Raw genomic sequence first — 17747 nt, forward strand, 5'->3', positions numbered from 1 at the left:
TATTTAGATACTAACATTGAAGATTATTATATTCATGAGATATTAATTTCCAGTTAATCGCGAGATTTGTAAATATTTATCAAGAAACAAATTCTTATAAATATTCAGTTTGTGGTATTTGTTATTGGTGTAACCCTATACGATCATATATTATTAGTAAGATGATTCTAAAATAAATTTTAAGCATAAAAGTTTTGGATTACAAATGGATGTATATAGTAAAATTGAATGAAGATGGGTCGCATCAAGGCCATATTAGTGGCAAAATGATGCACACAAAGATATGTAGTAGATTATCAATAAATGTGCTCTTGCAGAAAAGATTAATACATGGAGGATTTTGATTTACTTGGTTGCAATAGTATGATGTGAAAATGTATTCCTCCATGGAGAACTAAAGATGATATTTAGATGAGCGTTCCATTGAGATTTGGTGGGTTGAAAAGATTAAGGTTTTTCGATTAAAAAATACATTATCTGTCACAAAACAATCTCTGCATATTTGGTTTAAATGGTTTACCAAGGGTCGTTGCTACAAGCTAAAAGTCAAGGAGATGACACCTTTTTTATCAAGCATTCAACCTCATGGGGAGTCCGGTTTAACTCTATATGTGCACGATATTGTAGTAGCCAAGGAACATGAAAATAAAGGATTTAGGAAAGATTTCCTTAGAATTGAATTGAGGATTAAAAAATTCCTTGGAAGTTTTGGCCAAAGGAGCAAGGCCTCATCCAACTTTGCAAAATGTTTCCAGTACCCGAATCAGCATCAAAAAATTATTGTGCAACATGACTTTTTTGACAAAACTTATTATTTATTATATTTTTTAAAATACAAATTTAACACCAAAAAATAGAACCAAACATGGTATATGTCCATTCTTCATTAGTTTCCTAATGTTTACAACATTTACACAGAAAAGGAAAGCAGCATCCGCTAATTCAGACACTTATTATATCTCGCAAACAATTAAACAAAAACATAATAAAATCAAATAAAAAGAAAAATAGCACTCACCATAGATGCTCACTTTTTCTTTGGTGCCGGCTTTGCAGCTGTCTTTGCTGCCGGCTTCGCAGCAGCAGCTGCAGGTTTCTTCGCAGCTGGACTTGCAGCACTCCTAATTTTTTTTTTTTAGAAAAAAAAAAAAGAAAAACAGAAAACAAAAGTCAACACATTGAATTTGACTTTGACCTGAAAATGAGCAAGACATGGTTATTATAAATATAATCATACTTGGCTGGTGCTGCTGCTGGTGCTGCCTTTGCAGCCTTTGGTTCCTCTTCTGCAGGAGCATCAGCTGATTCTTTCCCAGCTCTTGGTGAATTCACTGATGCCTGCATCCATATACAAAAAAATTATATATATATATATATATATATATATATATATATATATATATATATATATATATATTTTAATTTTTAAATCTGTTAATTGTGTGAAAACTGTGTTACAACTTACAACAATATGTATGTATGACTTCTGGTTCTATTTAGTAAATCACAAAAATGGTCCCTCTACTTTCTGATTTTTACCGTTTCTAGTCCAAAAAAAAACATTTTTCAGTTTTGGTCCTTATTTCAAAGATTCATATCAATTTTAGTCGTTATTTCAAGGTTCCATGGACCAAAATCGATATGAAACCTTGAATTAATGACCAAAACTGAAAAAGGTTTCAATTTTGGATTAAACAAGATATAAATCAAAAAACACAGGGACCACTTTTGTAATTTACTCAATTATACTATTTTAAGTTTGTTTATCATGTAAAAACAGTGTTACTTACCTCTTGTGGCAATAAATCTCCTGCTGCTTCTCTCTTGGCTAAAGCTGCTTTGTAATAAGCAACTTGCTCTTTTAACTCCCTTGTCTCTGCAGATTTACCACATCCACCCTCCACTGTTGAAAACCTTTCAATAAATTTAAAAGTACTAAGTGTTTCTCCAACCTCATCAGCATCAGGATGCACATGAACAAATATTAAAATCTTCGCTTGTGCTCCTACAAAAAAATAAAAATAAAAATTACTATTTCTTCAAAAGGCTATTTGGTGTATGATATTGTAATAGTAAAAAAATGAAAGTATGATGATATAATAAACAAATGAACGAAACTAGATTGGTATTTTGGGAGGGTAGAATAGTAAATTAATATACCAAGAACATCTTGGAGCAACTGTGTGAGTTTACAAGACTTGAAAGGAACAGTTTTAGCTTTAGTAGCAAGAGCTACCAAGGTATCTCCTAAAGCAGAAAGTGATTTGCTTATATGTGTTGACTCATCATCTGAATTTTCAAGTTTTTCACTTCCTGCAAGGTCAACTAAATGCATACACCCTCTAACTATTGACCCTGATGTGTTGTCTTTTCCAACAACATGCACTGTAAGGAAACTACAAAAAATATTTACATTAATTTCCTCCATTATACTATTATAAAAATATATATATACAACAAGATTAATAAAATGTTCACCTGTGGGCCCGACTACTACGATCATTTCCTGCACGATTTTTTTTACAAAGATTTATTTGGTTTATAACATCATCTGTTGATGTGACTTCTACAAGATTTGCATCGGGTACATTTGTCCCCTTTTTACTGCTACTGATTTCTACAGTAAGCATTTGTTAAGACAAAAACAATACAATACAAAAATTGTTTTTTTGTTTTTTAAATATGTAGTAACAAAAGGGTTAAAAAGGATATATCTTGTTACTTCCATCAGTGACAAGGAGATCTCGAATTTCATCGTTGTAAATTTCAAGAATATTGATAGAAATGGTGTAGGAAGTGAGGTCCTTCCTCTCTTCTGAGATAAGGAAAAGATCATTTAATGCCCTTAGGTTTACACCCATTGTTTCTTCATCAAGGTTATCGGGTCCAGTCTAAAAACAAACACAAATCAATATTAGATTGTGAATTCAACTTCAAATCAAATGTTCACAAGAATTTGAATTTCTTACCAATGTGTAGGTTTTTCCAGAACTTGTTGGACCATATGCAAATAAGCACACATTGAATCCATCAAGAACAGAACGTATCAATGGTTGGGTGTCTGAGAATACTTCTTCTGTAAACATAAACATAAAAAGGAAAAGAAAGGCGTAAGTTTTTGAGATTCATGGAGAGAATGAAAGGGTAAAAAAAATGACCTTGAGTTGATGAAGGACCAAAAACTTTATTAAACATTGACGCTTTTCTACCCTCTCTTCCAGATTTTGCAGGAGTGATAACTGTTACTGTTTCTTCATCTGTGTAATCTATACTTGTGGGATGATTCTCTTGTCCAGGTAAAGGGGGTCTTATTCTACAATACACTCTTATGCTTCCTTTTAAGTCTTGTACTTGATTGTATAGCTTTCTGTTTTCTTCTAGAACCTTCTTGTATCCTGCTGCAGCTTGACATAAAGTTCGCACATTGCCACCTGTAGAACCATAAACAAGCCTTCTTTTTCAATCAAGATTCTTCATAAAATTTATTTAGTTTGTATAAAATTATAAATATTATGTTAGTAGTACCTAGATTCTCGGCCTCCTCTTGACAGGCTGTTTTCCATGAATGCACCTCGGTTTTTGCAGTAGAAATCGTGCTTCTTAATTCCTTTATGACATTAAAAAAAATTATTAGAACTTTCTTGTATACTGTTTTTGATGTTATGATGAAGCATTGTGTTTGATTTAAGTTACTAATCATGTTGTGATTAAGTAAAATTACATTTTGTAGTATTTTTTATGGTGTGTGTGTGTGTGTGTCAAAGTGTGTGAAAATGATTTAAGTTTACTTGTAAGTCTTTATCTTGGCGTTCGATTAGCCCCTTTCGTTTTGTAGTATTGGCGTTTAATCTGTTATATTGTTCCATTCTTTTTCTATATTCCTCTTGTTGTCTTGCTCTTTCTTCTTGTTCTCTTAATTCTTCCTCTTTTTCAAGGCGTTCTTTTTCCTTTTCTGCCCTTTCCTCTTCTTCCTTTCTCAACCTTTCCTCTTCCTCTTCTTGTTTTGCCCTTTCCACCTCTTTTCTTTTCCTTTCTTCTTCCTCGAGTCTTTCCTTTTCTTCCTCATTTCTAGACCTTTCTTCCTCCTCAAGTCTTTCCTTTTCCTCTTGTTCTCTTAACCTTTCTTCCTCCTCTTGTCTTTCCCTTTCCTCTTTTTCTCTAAGCCTTTCTTCCTCTTCTAATCTTTCAATTTCTTCCAATCTTGCCCTTTCTTCCTCTTCTTGTCTTTCCCTTTCCTCCTCTTCCCTAGCCCTTTTCTCCTCCTCGATCCGTTCCCTTTCCTCTTCCTTTCTAGCTTTTTCTTGTAGTGCAAGCAACTCTTTTTCTCTTTCTAAGCTTAGTTGTTCCCCTTGTTTTGCCTTTTCTTGTAATGCAAGTAACTCCTTCTCTCTTTTGATCCGTTCTTGCTCCTTTGCAGCTTTGTTAGCTTCCGCTTGCTTTTTAGCCTTCTCTTTTTCCATCTCTCTCTTCGCTCGTTCTTTCTCTTTTGCAGCTTTATCCTCTTCCCTTTTCTTTTTCGCCTCTTCTTTTTCTTTTTCTTTATTCATTCGTTCTTGCTCTTTTGCAGCTTTCTTCTCCTCTTTAGCCTTTTCTTTATCTTGTTCTTTATTCATACGTTCTTGCTCCTTTTTAGCTCTCTTTTCCTCTTTAGCTTTTTCTTTTGCAGCTTTTTTCTCCTCTTTAGCTTTTGCTTTTGCAGCTTTTTTCTCCTCTTTAGCTTTTGCTTTTGCTGCTAAAAGTTCTTTCTGTCTTTCAATCCCTGCTAGCTCTGCAGCTTTCTCAGCTTCTGCTTGCTTTCTAGCCTTTTCTTGTTGTTCAAGTAACTCTCTTTCTTTTTCTCTTTTGATGCGTTCTTTCTCCCTTGCAGCTCTTTCCTCCTCTTCCCTTCTAGCCTTTTCTTGTTGCTCAAGTAATTCCTGTTCTCTATTGATACGTTCTTGCTCTTTTGCAGCTCTTTCTTCCTCCTCTTCCTCCAGTTGCCTTCTAGCCTTTTCTTTTAGTAGTTCTAGCATTTCTTTTTCTCTATTTATGCGTTCTTGCTCCTTCACAGCTTCATAATCAGGACTTGAAGACTCGCCCGCAGATAAATCATCTTCATCACTGTTTGTCTCATCATCTTCTCCATTTAGTTTTCTTGTTTCTTTTGCCAATCTCTTTTCGAATTCCTCTTTCAGTTTATTCAATATGTTCTCAACAATCTATCGTACAAAAATGTTTTCTAGTCAATTTCAAGATCAAAAAACTAGTGGTAGTAGCTACATTACATGATGAAGTAGAAGATAACTCACAATAGGAATGTCTTCTTCCTCTCTATCCATAAGAAGATCAGAAACAATCTTGAAAAGAGGCCCAAGATCACTCTGCAAATTATACGCTCAAATTATTAAAAGTTTCCCAAGAATACCCTTACTTCATAATATTATTTGAATTAAGTAAAAAGAAAAAAAAAAAAACCTCATCGCCAGGGTCACTTCCATCATCATATTGATCTGTTGAATATTCACCAGCACCACCTTTAGCTGGTTCTTTACTTCTAAGAAATTTCCCACTTGGTGAACTCCATGAAAATTTTCGTGATGCATTTCCACTTTTTGCTTTCCAATCATTATATGCTCTCATGGCCAATACAGTGTTCACCACTCTTGAAAAATATCCCCCCTGGATATATATTTATTAAAAAAAAAGAAAGAAAGAAAGAAAGAGGGAGAGAATATTCAATATAAGACATTGGATAGTTTATAAAGTTGATGAAGGACAAGTACCTGTTCTAAATCAGATGGTTCAAAAGTTGGAAGGCCAATAGTTTCTATGGCTTTAAGGAAATTCTTAATATTTTCAAGGTAGGCAGCCAAAGCTGCTGAATCTGGTGTAGTGAAGACAGGTGAAGGTGCATTCACAACCTACATTTGAGCCAATTTTAAAAGGGAAAATTTAAGGTGAAAAGAAAGGTAAACAAGTGAAAAAAGAAGCTTACTTTAGGAACAGAACCAGGTTGAATCTTGTTAAGAACATTGCAAAGGATCATCCCACTTCTTAATCCTTGCCTACAATCTTCTTCGGAAGGCTCAGCTGGCAAATCTCTTGCAGCCACTACACCTACTCTCTTTCTTAGCCACATTGCTGCATCATATCTTCCTGTTGCTGTAATTCATACCATTCCTCTTTCTCTCAGGCATAAACACAAACACATAGAGTGCACTAACAAATAACAATGTGGCTTATGTTTATCCATTGTTTTTTAACAAAATCAAAATACCAACACGAATGAGATTGGTGTCTATCATCGTATATGCATTAACCAACGACCAGAGATAGAAAATTTGGATTAAAAAGAATTACATAAACACCGAATTTGTAAATTATTTGAATTATCCATGATGAGACAGGTAAAGGTACTTACGATCGTCTTCGTCCACCATGCATACGAAATCAACCTCTTCTCCTGTAGACGTCGTATTATCTACACCTCCTGATTCCGCCATTGTTAACAATCTTTAAGCATATACCCGGAAAATCTTGCACCCCTTTTGATTACAGATCAAATAACTCGTTAAAATTCTTCTACGCCTCGTCCAAATTCATCAATGGGTCCATGGAAGGACAAAGGGAGTTACAGTGAGAGAAACAGAGACATAGAGGGAATGAAATACAGCAAAATGAACACTTTCTCCTCTTTCTTTTGATTGTTCCCCTTATTTTGATTATGAATATTTTTGTGTGTTTGAGTGTGTGTAGGTTCATGCTAACAGAATGAAGGGAAGGAGAGAGAAGGCCGAAGCTCGTTCCCAACCACTTGTCTTGGAAGGGAACCTCCCAACGGTTTATAATTTTCTCCTTTTGCCCGCCATTCATCTTTATCATGGGAGCTTCTTCTCCTAGTGAATATAGGAACTGTATTATGCGAGTACGGAAATATTTTTGGACATAAATACAAATATTAATTCAGATACATTTTTTATTATTATATATACTAAATTGAACTGCAAAATAAAATTATAGTTTTTACATTTCATACTTTTGCCATAATACTCTTATATTTTATATTTTCTCGATAACAGTTCTGTATATTGTCCGGAGGTTTAGTAAATTACAAGAATGGTCTCTATGGTTTTAAATAATTTGTATACTTGGTTTCTAAATTATTTTTTTAATTCGGAATGTCCTTACTGTTTGTTTTTGTTGCGTATTTGGTCATTGTCTTACTTAAAAAGACTATTTTGCCATTAATTATTTAATTTATTTAAATAAACACATCATCAATCCCAATTTCACCTCACATTACCTTACTTTACCCTATCTTATTTAAATAAATTAAAAAATCAATGACAAAATAATCATTTTAGGTGAGATAGGGACCAAGAGTACAACAAAAACAAACTGTAGGGACCTTCCGAATTAAAAAAACAAATTAGAGACAAAACGTGCAAATCACCACAAACCATAAGGACCATTCTTGTAATTTACTCTTATCTATATAATAAATTACAAAAAAATGTATCTTTAATTTATAGAAAAAAAAAAGTCATTGTTTTTACCGAAACAGTCTATGTGTTTAAGACTTCTTAGGCCGTTGGGTGTGGGCAACATATTATTACATGTTACCACACCCAAAAGGTGTAACATCATCATCCTAGTCATAAATGGATGTTATAACACCAAAAGTGTAAATGGACAACACCAAATAACATGTAATCAGGCCCAACCCATGGGGGTGGGCAAGCTGGGCGACGGCCCAGGGCCCATCGTTGGATTGGGGCCCCAAAAAATGGACGTTAATAATTTATATAATTAGTGTTTATATTTTAAACAAACATGATTATAGACCAACTGGAAAATGCGCTGCCTTCAAATCTTGTAGGTCCCGAGTTCAATTCTTCTTGTTAAAGTGGCTTTTTGAATTTAGATTTAATGGTTACAGTAATGACAATTAGGCGGGCACTTTTTGAATTTAGATTAAATGTGTCACACCCCAAAACCAAGAACGGCGGAAACGTTCTGGGGCGGAGGACGTCATGTACAGTATCACAACAATATAAAGTAGTAAACAAGCAACAACATCATCCATTGCATTAATAATATAATTATTATACAAGTGTGTTCTGTCAAATTTTGATAAACACTAAAGCATAAATCAAAATGAAAGATGAGTCTTCAACGAGCTCCATCTTCCATATTCCTTGCATCGGTACCTGTCTATGATGACCTGGGGATACAGGTAATTTTGAAAGCGAGTATCAGCTTTGAAGCTGGTGAGATCATAAGTATTTAGTGTCTTAATTTGTATGTAAGAATTTTTAAGTATTGAAAATGTATATGAACTGTAAGTATGACAATGTTTGTAAAACAACTGTAAACGTTTGAAAAACTCTAGAAATCCCTATGATTCTTACTAATATATAAGGGTGTCTTCTACCAAGACCTAACTGTTCTCAATGCAGTCTTCTACCAAGACTTAACTGTTCTAAATGTTCGTGTCATGTAAAAGTGTGTAATTTTCCCAAGTGTAACTATTATTAACAAAATATAGTTTTTACATTTATAGATTAAGTGAAAAGATCACTAAATATATGTACAGGGAAAATTAATGTAGTACTAAAACGTAGCGCTATAAGAACTACTGTTGTACTAACTACCTTAAACCGGATTTATATTAAGGCATCATGTGATTAATTGTACCATACTATTGACTGGTAACAACGACATAAGAATGGTCGTAATAACGGAATGACGTTTGGCACCCGCAGACCTGCAGGTCCCGCTGTAGCTAGCAGCAAGGTGTAGGATAGTCGATCCAGTATAGATCTATACGCAAACTCACGCTCTCCCTTCAGGAGACTCTGGCTACAACTCGGGCCATGACATTTAAGGCATGCTCCGATACAGTGGATCATAATTTTATTAACGTATTCATGTAAGTGTAATGTACGGAAATGTTCTACGTGTGCTAGCTGTAATGTGTGTTCTTTCTCTATCTAGCAAGTATAGTAATGTAATCGTCCTAGTATCGTCGTATATGTTCTGTTCGTAGTATCGTAGTATATGTAATGTACTATAATGTTCTAGAAAGTATTGAATCATGAATGAACTGACTCATTGTATGATATCGCGTTCTAGTAATTGTTCTAGTATCTTCCTAAACTACCCATATGGTAGTTTACTAGTAATCTAACTGGTACGTATGGACATGGATGTATATCCTTGCCACCCAAGGGCATGGGATGAACTGGAAGGACCTTTTATGACTATATATGTACACATGATATATAACTAATATTTAAACAACCTTCGGACGAGTACCCGATATCCCACCAGACCACATCTCAAAGCGCGAAAAGGAAATAAGGTGGATAGCCTTTCTAAGTCTTTTAAACATTTCTTATATAACTATACATATAGAGGCATGCAATTTATAATATAAAAGTATAAATAAGTTTTGTAAAACATTTGAACATAATTATTATTTTCAGAAAAGATCGACTTGATGTCAACCAATAAAACAGTTTGAAGGCATAGGTTTGATAAAACAATTTAAGTATAAGGAAACATTTGTGTGGAACATAATTGTAAATAAGTTTGAAATGTGATATACAGAGTAAAATGTACAGTGTAATAAGGAGTTTAAAACATATAAAATGTTTATAAAAATCATTTGAAGGAAACTGTTTGGTAAAACGGCTAATGTGTAGTAAATCATTTGAATGCTACATATTAATCACATGTGATTGATATAATAATTAGCATAATTCTACTTGTATCCCCCCATAAAACATTTAAAACAGTTTAAAACATTGATTAAGGGGTATGAACTCACCTGCAGTAAGTGACTGGAATTGAATGGACTGTTATCGTAAGGAAGGATCGGGCAAGTGCTTGGTGTCAAGTGAAGACTTTAGACACACACAATGATCCTAATTACATATGAAGACATATGTATATAAATAATTAGTGATTAAAACACTAATTATACAAGTATAAATATTTAAACGCGAGGAAAACACTTTTGGTCAAGTGCTAGGAGGCTAATGGGTTGCAACAAAGGAGTGCAAGGCCTCTAATGGGAGTTTAAGGTCTAATGACCATATGTTTTGGAGTTTACGGCCCAGGGGAGTAAACTCCTGGCCGTAAACTCTCCTTAGGGTCACTAAATGGAGCTTAGAACTACTACAACTCTAGTGGTGAATTGTTTCAAGGCTAAATCAAGTGTTTGGGCTTCCTATTAACTCCTTTAAGGAGTTTACGGCCTAGAGACCATATTCCCTTGGAGTTTACGGCCGTAAACTCCCTTGGGAGGGTGTTTATGGTGTTTTCAAGTCTCTAACATTTCAAGGTTAGGATCTATGTTGGGTTCTAGGCATAAGGAAGGAGTTAGGGTGTCATTTGACCCCTTTATAGGGGTTTACGGCCCAAGAACTTGTCTTGGCAGTAAACTCCTCAATACTTGTGATTCCTTATGTTTTCTAGGCTTTAAACACTTTAGGGTACATGTCTAAAATCAAGTCTAAGCCTTAGGTGCCTTAAAAGCACCATTTTGAGCATTCTTTTTGGAGTTTACGGCCTAAGATATTCTTGGGCCGTGAACTCCCAAACTTGGGTGATTATTGGTTGATTTCATGTCCTTAACACACTCCTATACAAGTCCAAGGCAGTAGTATATCACGGGGGAAAATCTAGGCTTGGTTTCGGGAGTTTACCGCCCAAGAACACCTTGGGGAGTAAACTCCTAAATCGGATGATTTAGCTATGTAATCTATGTTATGAACACATTTAAAGCTTTCTAACACTACTAGAAAGAGTTACTCACAATTTGGGATAAAAACCCGAAGATCCGTGAGAGAGAATTTTGGCTTTTCTCTAATTGGAATTCAACTAATGAACCAATTTGATTCAGAATTCTATTTATAGTCCTGAGATATTTTGGCAAAAAATATTTTTATTCCTGAAACGAATTCTAATGTCCTAGAGTATTGGAATAACAGTGTTGCACAAAACCCTAGTGCATCCACTCTCCTAATATCTCCTTAAGTGTAAAATCCTGAAAACTGCCAAACGTATACTCGAAATCTGAGTTTTCACTGTAACTGTTCTACTTCTATTGGCTTCAAATGGTTTGTTCAGAATGGAAATTTCGGGTTGTCACAAAATGGTTACAGTAATGACAATTAGGCCGGCCCAAATCTTGGTTTACACACATATTTAATGATAATTAGTTTAGATTTTACACACTTAAATTATTTTTTAATATCACACAAAATTCTAATTATAAATTATCAAGTCTATATATTTTCTTATGAAATAAAAGTTACTTATTTATCCATTATATAAATATATAAAACAAGAGTTCCCAATTCAACAGTACTAGCCGTTGATTGGACCAAACCATTTTAATTTTTTTTTTCTGATTAATTTTCTTCACCGTCTTTGCTTTCTTGGTCTTATCCCACCGCCCATCCCCTTTATTGGAGAGCCTTGTAATACTATCACCGATTATCTGTCTTCCTCGATTGTGCTTCCCACCGACTTCGTATATCCCCTTCGTCTCAAATGCCTTCTCTCTTCTATTCTCCCTTTACCCCGTTCCCTCTCTAAATCGGTGCATCAATAATAGATCGGGGAGGAAACTGAAGGAATTGCCAAGGCGGTCGGCGCAAACGCCGCTTCACCACTCTCTCTCTGTTTACCATCCACCTCCACCGGGGTTAGTTAATCCATTTGATCAGGTGATACGTTCTTTCCACAACCATCTTTATCTCCCACCGTTTACTCTTCCCACCGCCTCCAACCCCTTTTATCGTCGCTGTACCCGTTGTTGCTTTCCTCAATTTCTCCAAAGTTGGAGTTGAAGACGATGGCAAAATTGCCTGTTCAATGCTTTCAATTACATTCGAACCCTAGCTGATTGCCTTCAAAATTTTGATTATTTCACTTGCAGATTCATTTCAAACACCGATTTTGTTGTTCTAATTTCTTGGTGCGACAACACTAATTTTGGCTAACAACCGACGTTGATTTCAAATTTTCTTTAATTTCTTTTTCAGTGAACATTCTAACTTTTACTTTTGAACTTTTAGCTTCCATTAGATCAAGGTGGTGGTGAGGGGGCGAAGCAGGTAAGCTTTTATTTCAAATATGTGAAAAAATGTTCTTTTTCAAGAATAATATAGTTATCAGCTTTCAAATATATTCAGTGCAATTCCGATCTTTCTGATGGAATTGCCTACAAGGAATTTGTGTAGTTATATGAAAGACCCTAACTTTCGTATTTATAAAAGACCCAAACTTTCATACTCGACAATATAGTTACTCCAAAACATGTTACTTGCATATTCATAAAAACAATATTCTACATTGATAAAGAGGTTACAAACTACTAGATATAAACCGACTATTTTAAAGTGTTATATATTACATAACTTCCCATGATTCTATAGTTTTATACATATGGGAGTGCAAAATACAATAGTTTCAAACTATTCATAAGTTTCTATTGATACAATAGTTTCAAACTATTCAAAAATCTTCTACCAGTATACAACTATACTGGATGCTTATCTCCTGCAATTTGTTAAACATTGAGAGGGTAAGCGGTGACGCTTAGTGAGTTCAATAATAGATACAATATAACGTTATGTCATATATATACTTTAATATGGCAAAAGCAAAGAGAAACAAGGAACAACAAGGGCATATGTGAATCATGTGACAAACATTCCATATCAATCATTGATTTGATTTAAAGATATACAATCAATGAGACATAACAATTTTCATGCTTGATATACATCAATAAAGTTTTGGCCTAAACGGCATAGATGATATACAACTTCGGATTAACATTTTGGTAGATTTCAGGCTTATAGCCATGTCTAACCTTCTGCCAATACCATAGAATAGAAATCATTCTCTTACGGAGACATGTTCTACATGGCCAGAGGCTACATACCAGTACCAACGTGAATCTAAGTCCTTTCACTGATCACATGGTCAAAGGTATTGCTTTGCTATTAAAAATAGCAAATAAAAATAACATGGGAAAATAACCTGGAATAATAACACTGAAAAGCACGTAGCACATATAACACATAACATACAGTTGTTCCTATATATTAAACTCACCGTGAAATAACCGGGGGCTAAAATATTAATTTGGGCAGTACTTCGGCTCTAAATATGACTTTCGTCGTTGAAAACCGAGAGTTTTCTTGAAAACCGGGCTCTGTGAAGGTAGAGCTTCAAAACCGAAAAGATAAATTTTTCGGGCTTCTCGGGAGTCTCGGGGTGTGTTTCGGGCTTTAAAATCAGTACAGGGCTTCGGGGGAAGTGGAAGTAGAAGAAATATAAGTTTAGGGTTAAAAAGTGGCAAATTTCTAACATTTACCCGGGAGGTCTCGCACCCCTTATATAGGTGCGAGCCTCGGATCCGAAGCGAGGGGGAGAGGACAGCTGTCTGCGAGGCTCGGAACAGGTGGCAGCAGGGCGAGGCTCGAATTGGTCAGTTGCGAGCTTCGTATTAGTCAGCAGCCTCGGTCCAATCAGGAGGCAACACGTACGCGAAAAGGTGCCCGAGGAGCATCCGCGGGGTGTCTCCTACGAGGCTGTCCGAATGTGAGTGGACCGCGGACTTGGTCCAATCAAAAGACGACACGCGAAGCTTGGTCCTATCAGGAGGTGCCACATGGAAGCCTCGCATGCGAGGGATGACGTGTCCGAGATGACTCAGCGAAATTTCCCGGTTTTCCACATTTTCTTGATTTTTGTGCCAAAAACTTGCGAAAATCATAACTTTCGCATACGAGCTGCGTTTTTGACGTTATTTATATGCACTCGTAGCTAAAATTATGCTCTACAACTTTTGTTTAGACTTCGTCGGCTAATTTTGAATTTAATTTTAATATTATTATTTTTAACAGACCGGGACAGGAAAATCCGTTAAAAATTCATAACTTCTTCATCCGACGTCCGTTTCCGTCAGACTTTTTACCGTTGTACTACAAATGACGAGACCTTCAATTATCGTTTAGGTTGTGTTGGCTAAAAATCACTCTATCTAAAATTCGAGTTTTTAGCTGTCTACTGCTAAGCTGAAACTTCAAAAAATCATAACTTCCTCATACGAAGTCAGATTTTAGCGTTCTTTTTATTGAACTTCTCGGTTTAATGAATACTATGACTTTAATTTAGATTACTAAGGCTAAAAATTATTTTATCAAAAACTCACTTCTTACGTCATTCGGCGCCGTGCCGGTTTTGTCGCGAATCTTCGATTGGTCATAACTCCTTCGTTATAACTCGGATTTCGATGAGGTTTTCGCCTAAATGTTTCTAACGAGATTATATACAACTTTCAATAATAAAATTTTACTTATTACAAATTTTATATTTTCATTAAATTTCACTATTTGACATTTGATTGGAATCTCATAAGACTTCCAATACTTTCTGAATGATTCTAAGCATCGTTTTACTTCAATTCTAGTAAAGACTATCTGTTAGAACTCAACATTCAAATTCACATAATATTTCATAATATTATTTACTTAAAACACGATTTCAAAACGTGTATGTTACAGTATACGCTCTGTATTAGATACTTCTGATAGTTTTTTACTAATAACAATCTGATAGAAACACAAAATAAATAAGTTTGCCTATTAGTTGTTACTTTCTTACTGTTTCCATCCTCATTAAGGAAATTTCTTGAAATATTGACTTCTGAACGATGCAGCACAATGGAGAATTTTGGTGTTCAGAACTTAAAAGTTGGTCAATTGGCAGAATTTACAACAGTTGAGAGAGGATTTCATTGTGCTTGGTTTAGATGCAAAGTAGTTGTTGATAGTAGCCAAATAGTTCCCATTTCTAAAACTGATATTGGTCGTCCACATATGTGGTTAAAAAGTACAGCTCCTCTAGGGTAAGACTCACCTCTTTTAACTTTTTATTTATTTATTTTTATATTTTTTAATGGATTTGGTATTTTGTATTTGGAAGCAGGTGTGTTGCTGGTCGATCCACGGTGAGTGTTAAGCTGGAGCTGCTTCCATTGACTAGTGGCATTATTACTCTAGATTCTTTACAGGTTAACGTTGAACAAGGAAATACGCATTCTGATTCTAAACTTTTTTGACTGAGGAACAATGCAGAATCTTCGTTTATTTAAATTCAATATCAACTTAGTTGAGTCATAGATACGTGTTGTAATTGAAAGATACTCATGAAAAGTTTGAAGGATTGATGCATATTTGCTGCTCCATTACGAGGTAACACATGCATTTGTTCTTTACTTTTATTACTCAAATAATGAGAAACCTCCACCCCAATACACCTCTACTCCTTTATAATACATAAGATCATTGGGACAGAAAATGGTGCAAATGTATTTGTCTTTTTATATTACCAGAATGATTGACATCCAAGGAATACAAGCAGACAAATTTATCAACCAACATTTTCAAATGAGAAGGCGTCATGATTGAAGGTAGTATATTTCAAATTGTACCTATTGTTGTATTTTATAGTTTATACCATTCACTTTCCTTACAAATTACAAGATAGTTGCTAGGGTAATGTAATTAGGGCACTGGAATTACCAGATATGCGTGTTTTTTTTTTATGTTTTTCTCTTCAAAAGAGTCTTAAAAAGACCATGATTTGTTGTTTGAGTTTTTTTTTTTCAAAAAAAGCGCAGATGTGGCCCCACATCTACCTGCTGTAGGACACCAACAAGAACTTCAAATGATTAGATTACAGTATGGTCTTTTTCTTTTCTTTTGCTTTGAGATTTGAGTTCAGCTTCACTCCATATTCTCACAAAATTCATTTTCCTAGTTGAACTATAGTCAAACCTAGAACATGATACATGGACTTTTGTACGTTTGTGTGTGTAAAATTCAGTTACAACTCTTTAGAAGCTGAAGTAGATCATTTATGAGAGGTTTTATCGGTTTCTTAAAAATTTACATTTTAATTGATGATAGTGAGTTGAGCTTTTGTGATGACCCATCATCCTATGGGGATTTTTATGACTGAAAAGGATTTAATACATATTGGTTGGAGACTTAAGAGAAAGATGTTTGTTGTGACAATTGATGGTTATTTAATATTTATTTTAAGAATTTTGTTTTTCAAAATCTGTTTTGTTTAAGTCAAGGTGAATACCAATGGGCATAGTCTGAGGAGAGATACAGAAGGTGCTGAAAGGCTTAGTGACTCCTCTCCTGAATCAGGATATTTAATGGCTTTTTCGTATGTTTTTTCTATCTTGCTATTTATGGTTGTACGTGGATTCAACTAAGAATCGGGTGGTTGTTGGGTTTTCTAATTTGTGTTTGCTTACACAGAAGGGGTTGCAGAACGTATCCCTAAAATTCGAATTCCTTAAGACAAATTTCTTGGGATTGCTTAGGAACATTGCATGTGGAAGGAATTTAAAAAAGTTTATTGGTGTATGTTGTTTGATTTCATCTTATGCCTTTAGTTTTACTCCCACTTCCCACTTCCCTCTTTTTTTTTTTTTTCCGAAGTTCCAACTTTTTACAAATTTGCCTTGATTTTGTTTTTTGGGATACTATAAATCTGTAATAAACAAATGAATGGAAGTACATTGTTATTTTGTTGAATATTGGTTGTTGTATTGTATGTGATTCGTGGTTTATTTTACTATTGTAAGTAGGCAATGGTGGTTATTTTGATTTCTATTTTGTGATTTCATAGCTTTTGTTTCAATCTGCTGATACCATCCAACCCCTGCAACACGGGGCACCTTTTCTAGTCTTTTATAAAAATCATACTCACCAAAAATTTATAAAATGAGTTTTATTTAAGCGGACCAATTTTAGAACTTGACAATAGTTTATTTTTAAAAAATTTAGTTTATATTTAATTATTATTTTTTAACCGAAAAATATAATTCACTTCTAAATTATTTTTAATTTTATCTATGTTTTAAATAAAACGTAAACTCTCCATCTCAAAAAAAAGAAAGGAAAACATTTGATATGGTTACACTAGAAGCAATTTGTTTTTCGAAGGGCCCTATTTTTGTTTTTGCCTCGGGTCCAAAATATCCTTGGACCGGCCCAGCATGTAATAACACCATTTATTTTCTATTTTATTTTTTATTTTTTTTAAGTTTATAATTCCCGTTTTTCTATTTTGTTTTATTTTTTTAATTTATGTCATAATAATTTAAAAAAAACATATAAATTAAATAACACAAAATTAAAATAAATACTAATTAAAAACTACATTACAACGAAAAAACATAAAACGACATTCCAACGAAAAAAAAACATAAACCGAAAAAAAAATAACAAAAGAAACATTACAACGAAAAAAAACACTAATCTTTGTTTAAATATTTATGCTTAATCTTCGCCTTCATTTTTCGGAGTGTCTCCGACTGTCTCGGTGGCAAATTATCTACGCTAGTTTGAAGAATTGTCAAATCTTTCACAATACGATCGTTATCGGCTTCACGACGCAAGAACTCAAAATGTTCCCATTGCAAATCATGTCTTTTACGTGCGATTTCGTTGTGCTCGTCAAAAAAAAAATCATTTCGGCTTGCTCTCATCGTCTACTTTTGGTTTCATCCGCGTGCCGTTGAGCACGCCTTGCTTTGTCGCGGCCTATTGATCATCGAGGAGGGGAGATCTCTTCAATGCCGTTCAAGTCGTCCGGTATCTCATCCGTGTCCACATTGAGCTCGATGTTCGTGCGTGCGTCCAAAGCACCGACCGAACTCGAGC

At 34.6% G+C, this 17747-nt stretch overlaps 1 protein-coding gene across 1 annotated transcript; it reads right to left on the reverse strand.

Annotated features, from left to right (window-relative positions):
• Nucleotides 1-839: 839 nt before the first annotated feature.
• Nucleotides 840-6880, reverse strand: LOC145061365 (kinesin-like protein KIN-14G). Its single transcript, XM_079008809.1, has 15 exons — nt 6401-6880; nt 5975-6141; nt 5763-5900; nt 5455-5658; nt 5289-5360; nt 3789-5198; nt 3526-3607; nt 3159-3431; nt 2970-3076; nt 2713-2891; nt 2479-2622; nt 2161-2396; nt 1791-2005; nt 1238-1338; nt 840-1121 (listed from the first exon to the last, which is right to left on the reverse strand). Exons 1-15 carry the CDS (start codon nt 6480-6482, stop codon nt 1028-1030), a joined length of 3504 nt encoding a protein of 1167 aa, XP_078864935.1. The 5' UTR covers nt 6483-6880; the 3' UTR covers nt 840-1027.
• Nucleotides 6881-17747: the final 10867 nt, after the last annotated feature.

The sequence above is a fragment of the Lactuca serriola genome, chromosome 7, assembly GCF_051521515.1.
Source record: "Lactuca serriola cultivar US96UC23 chromosome 7, Lser_US96UC23_V15, whole genome shotgun sequence".
In the NCBI taxonomy this organism is placed as follows: domain Eukaryota; kingdom Viridiplantae; phylum Streptophyta; class Magnoliopsida; order Asterales; family Asteraceae; genus Lactuca; species Lactuca serriola.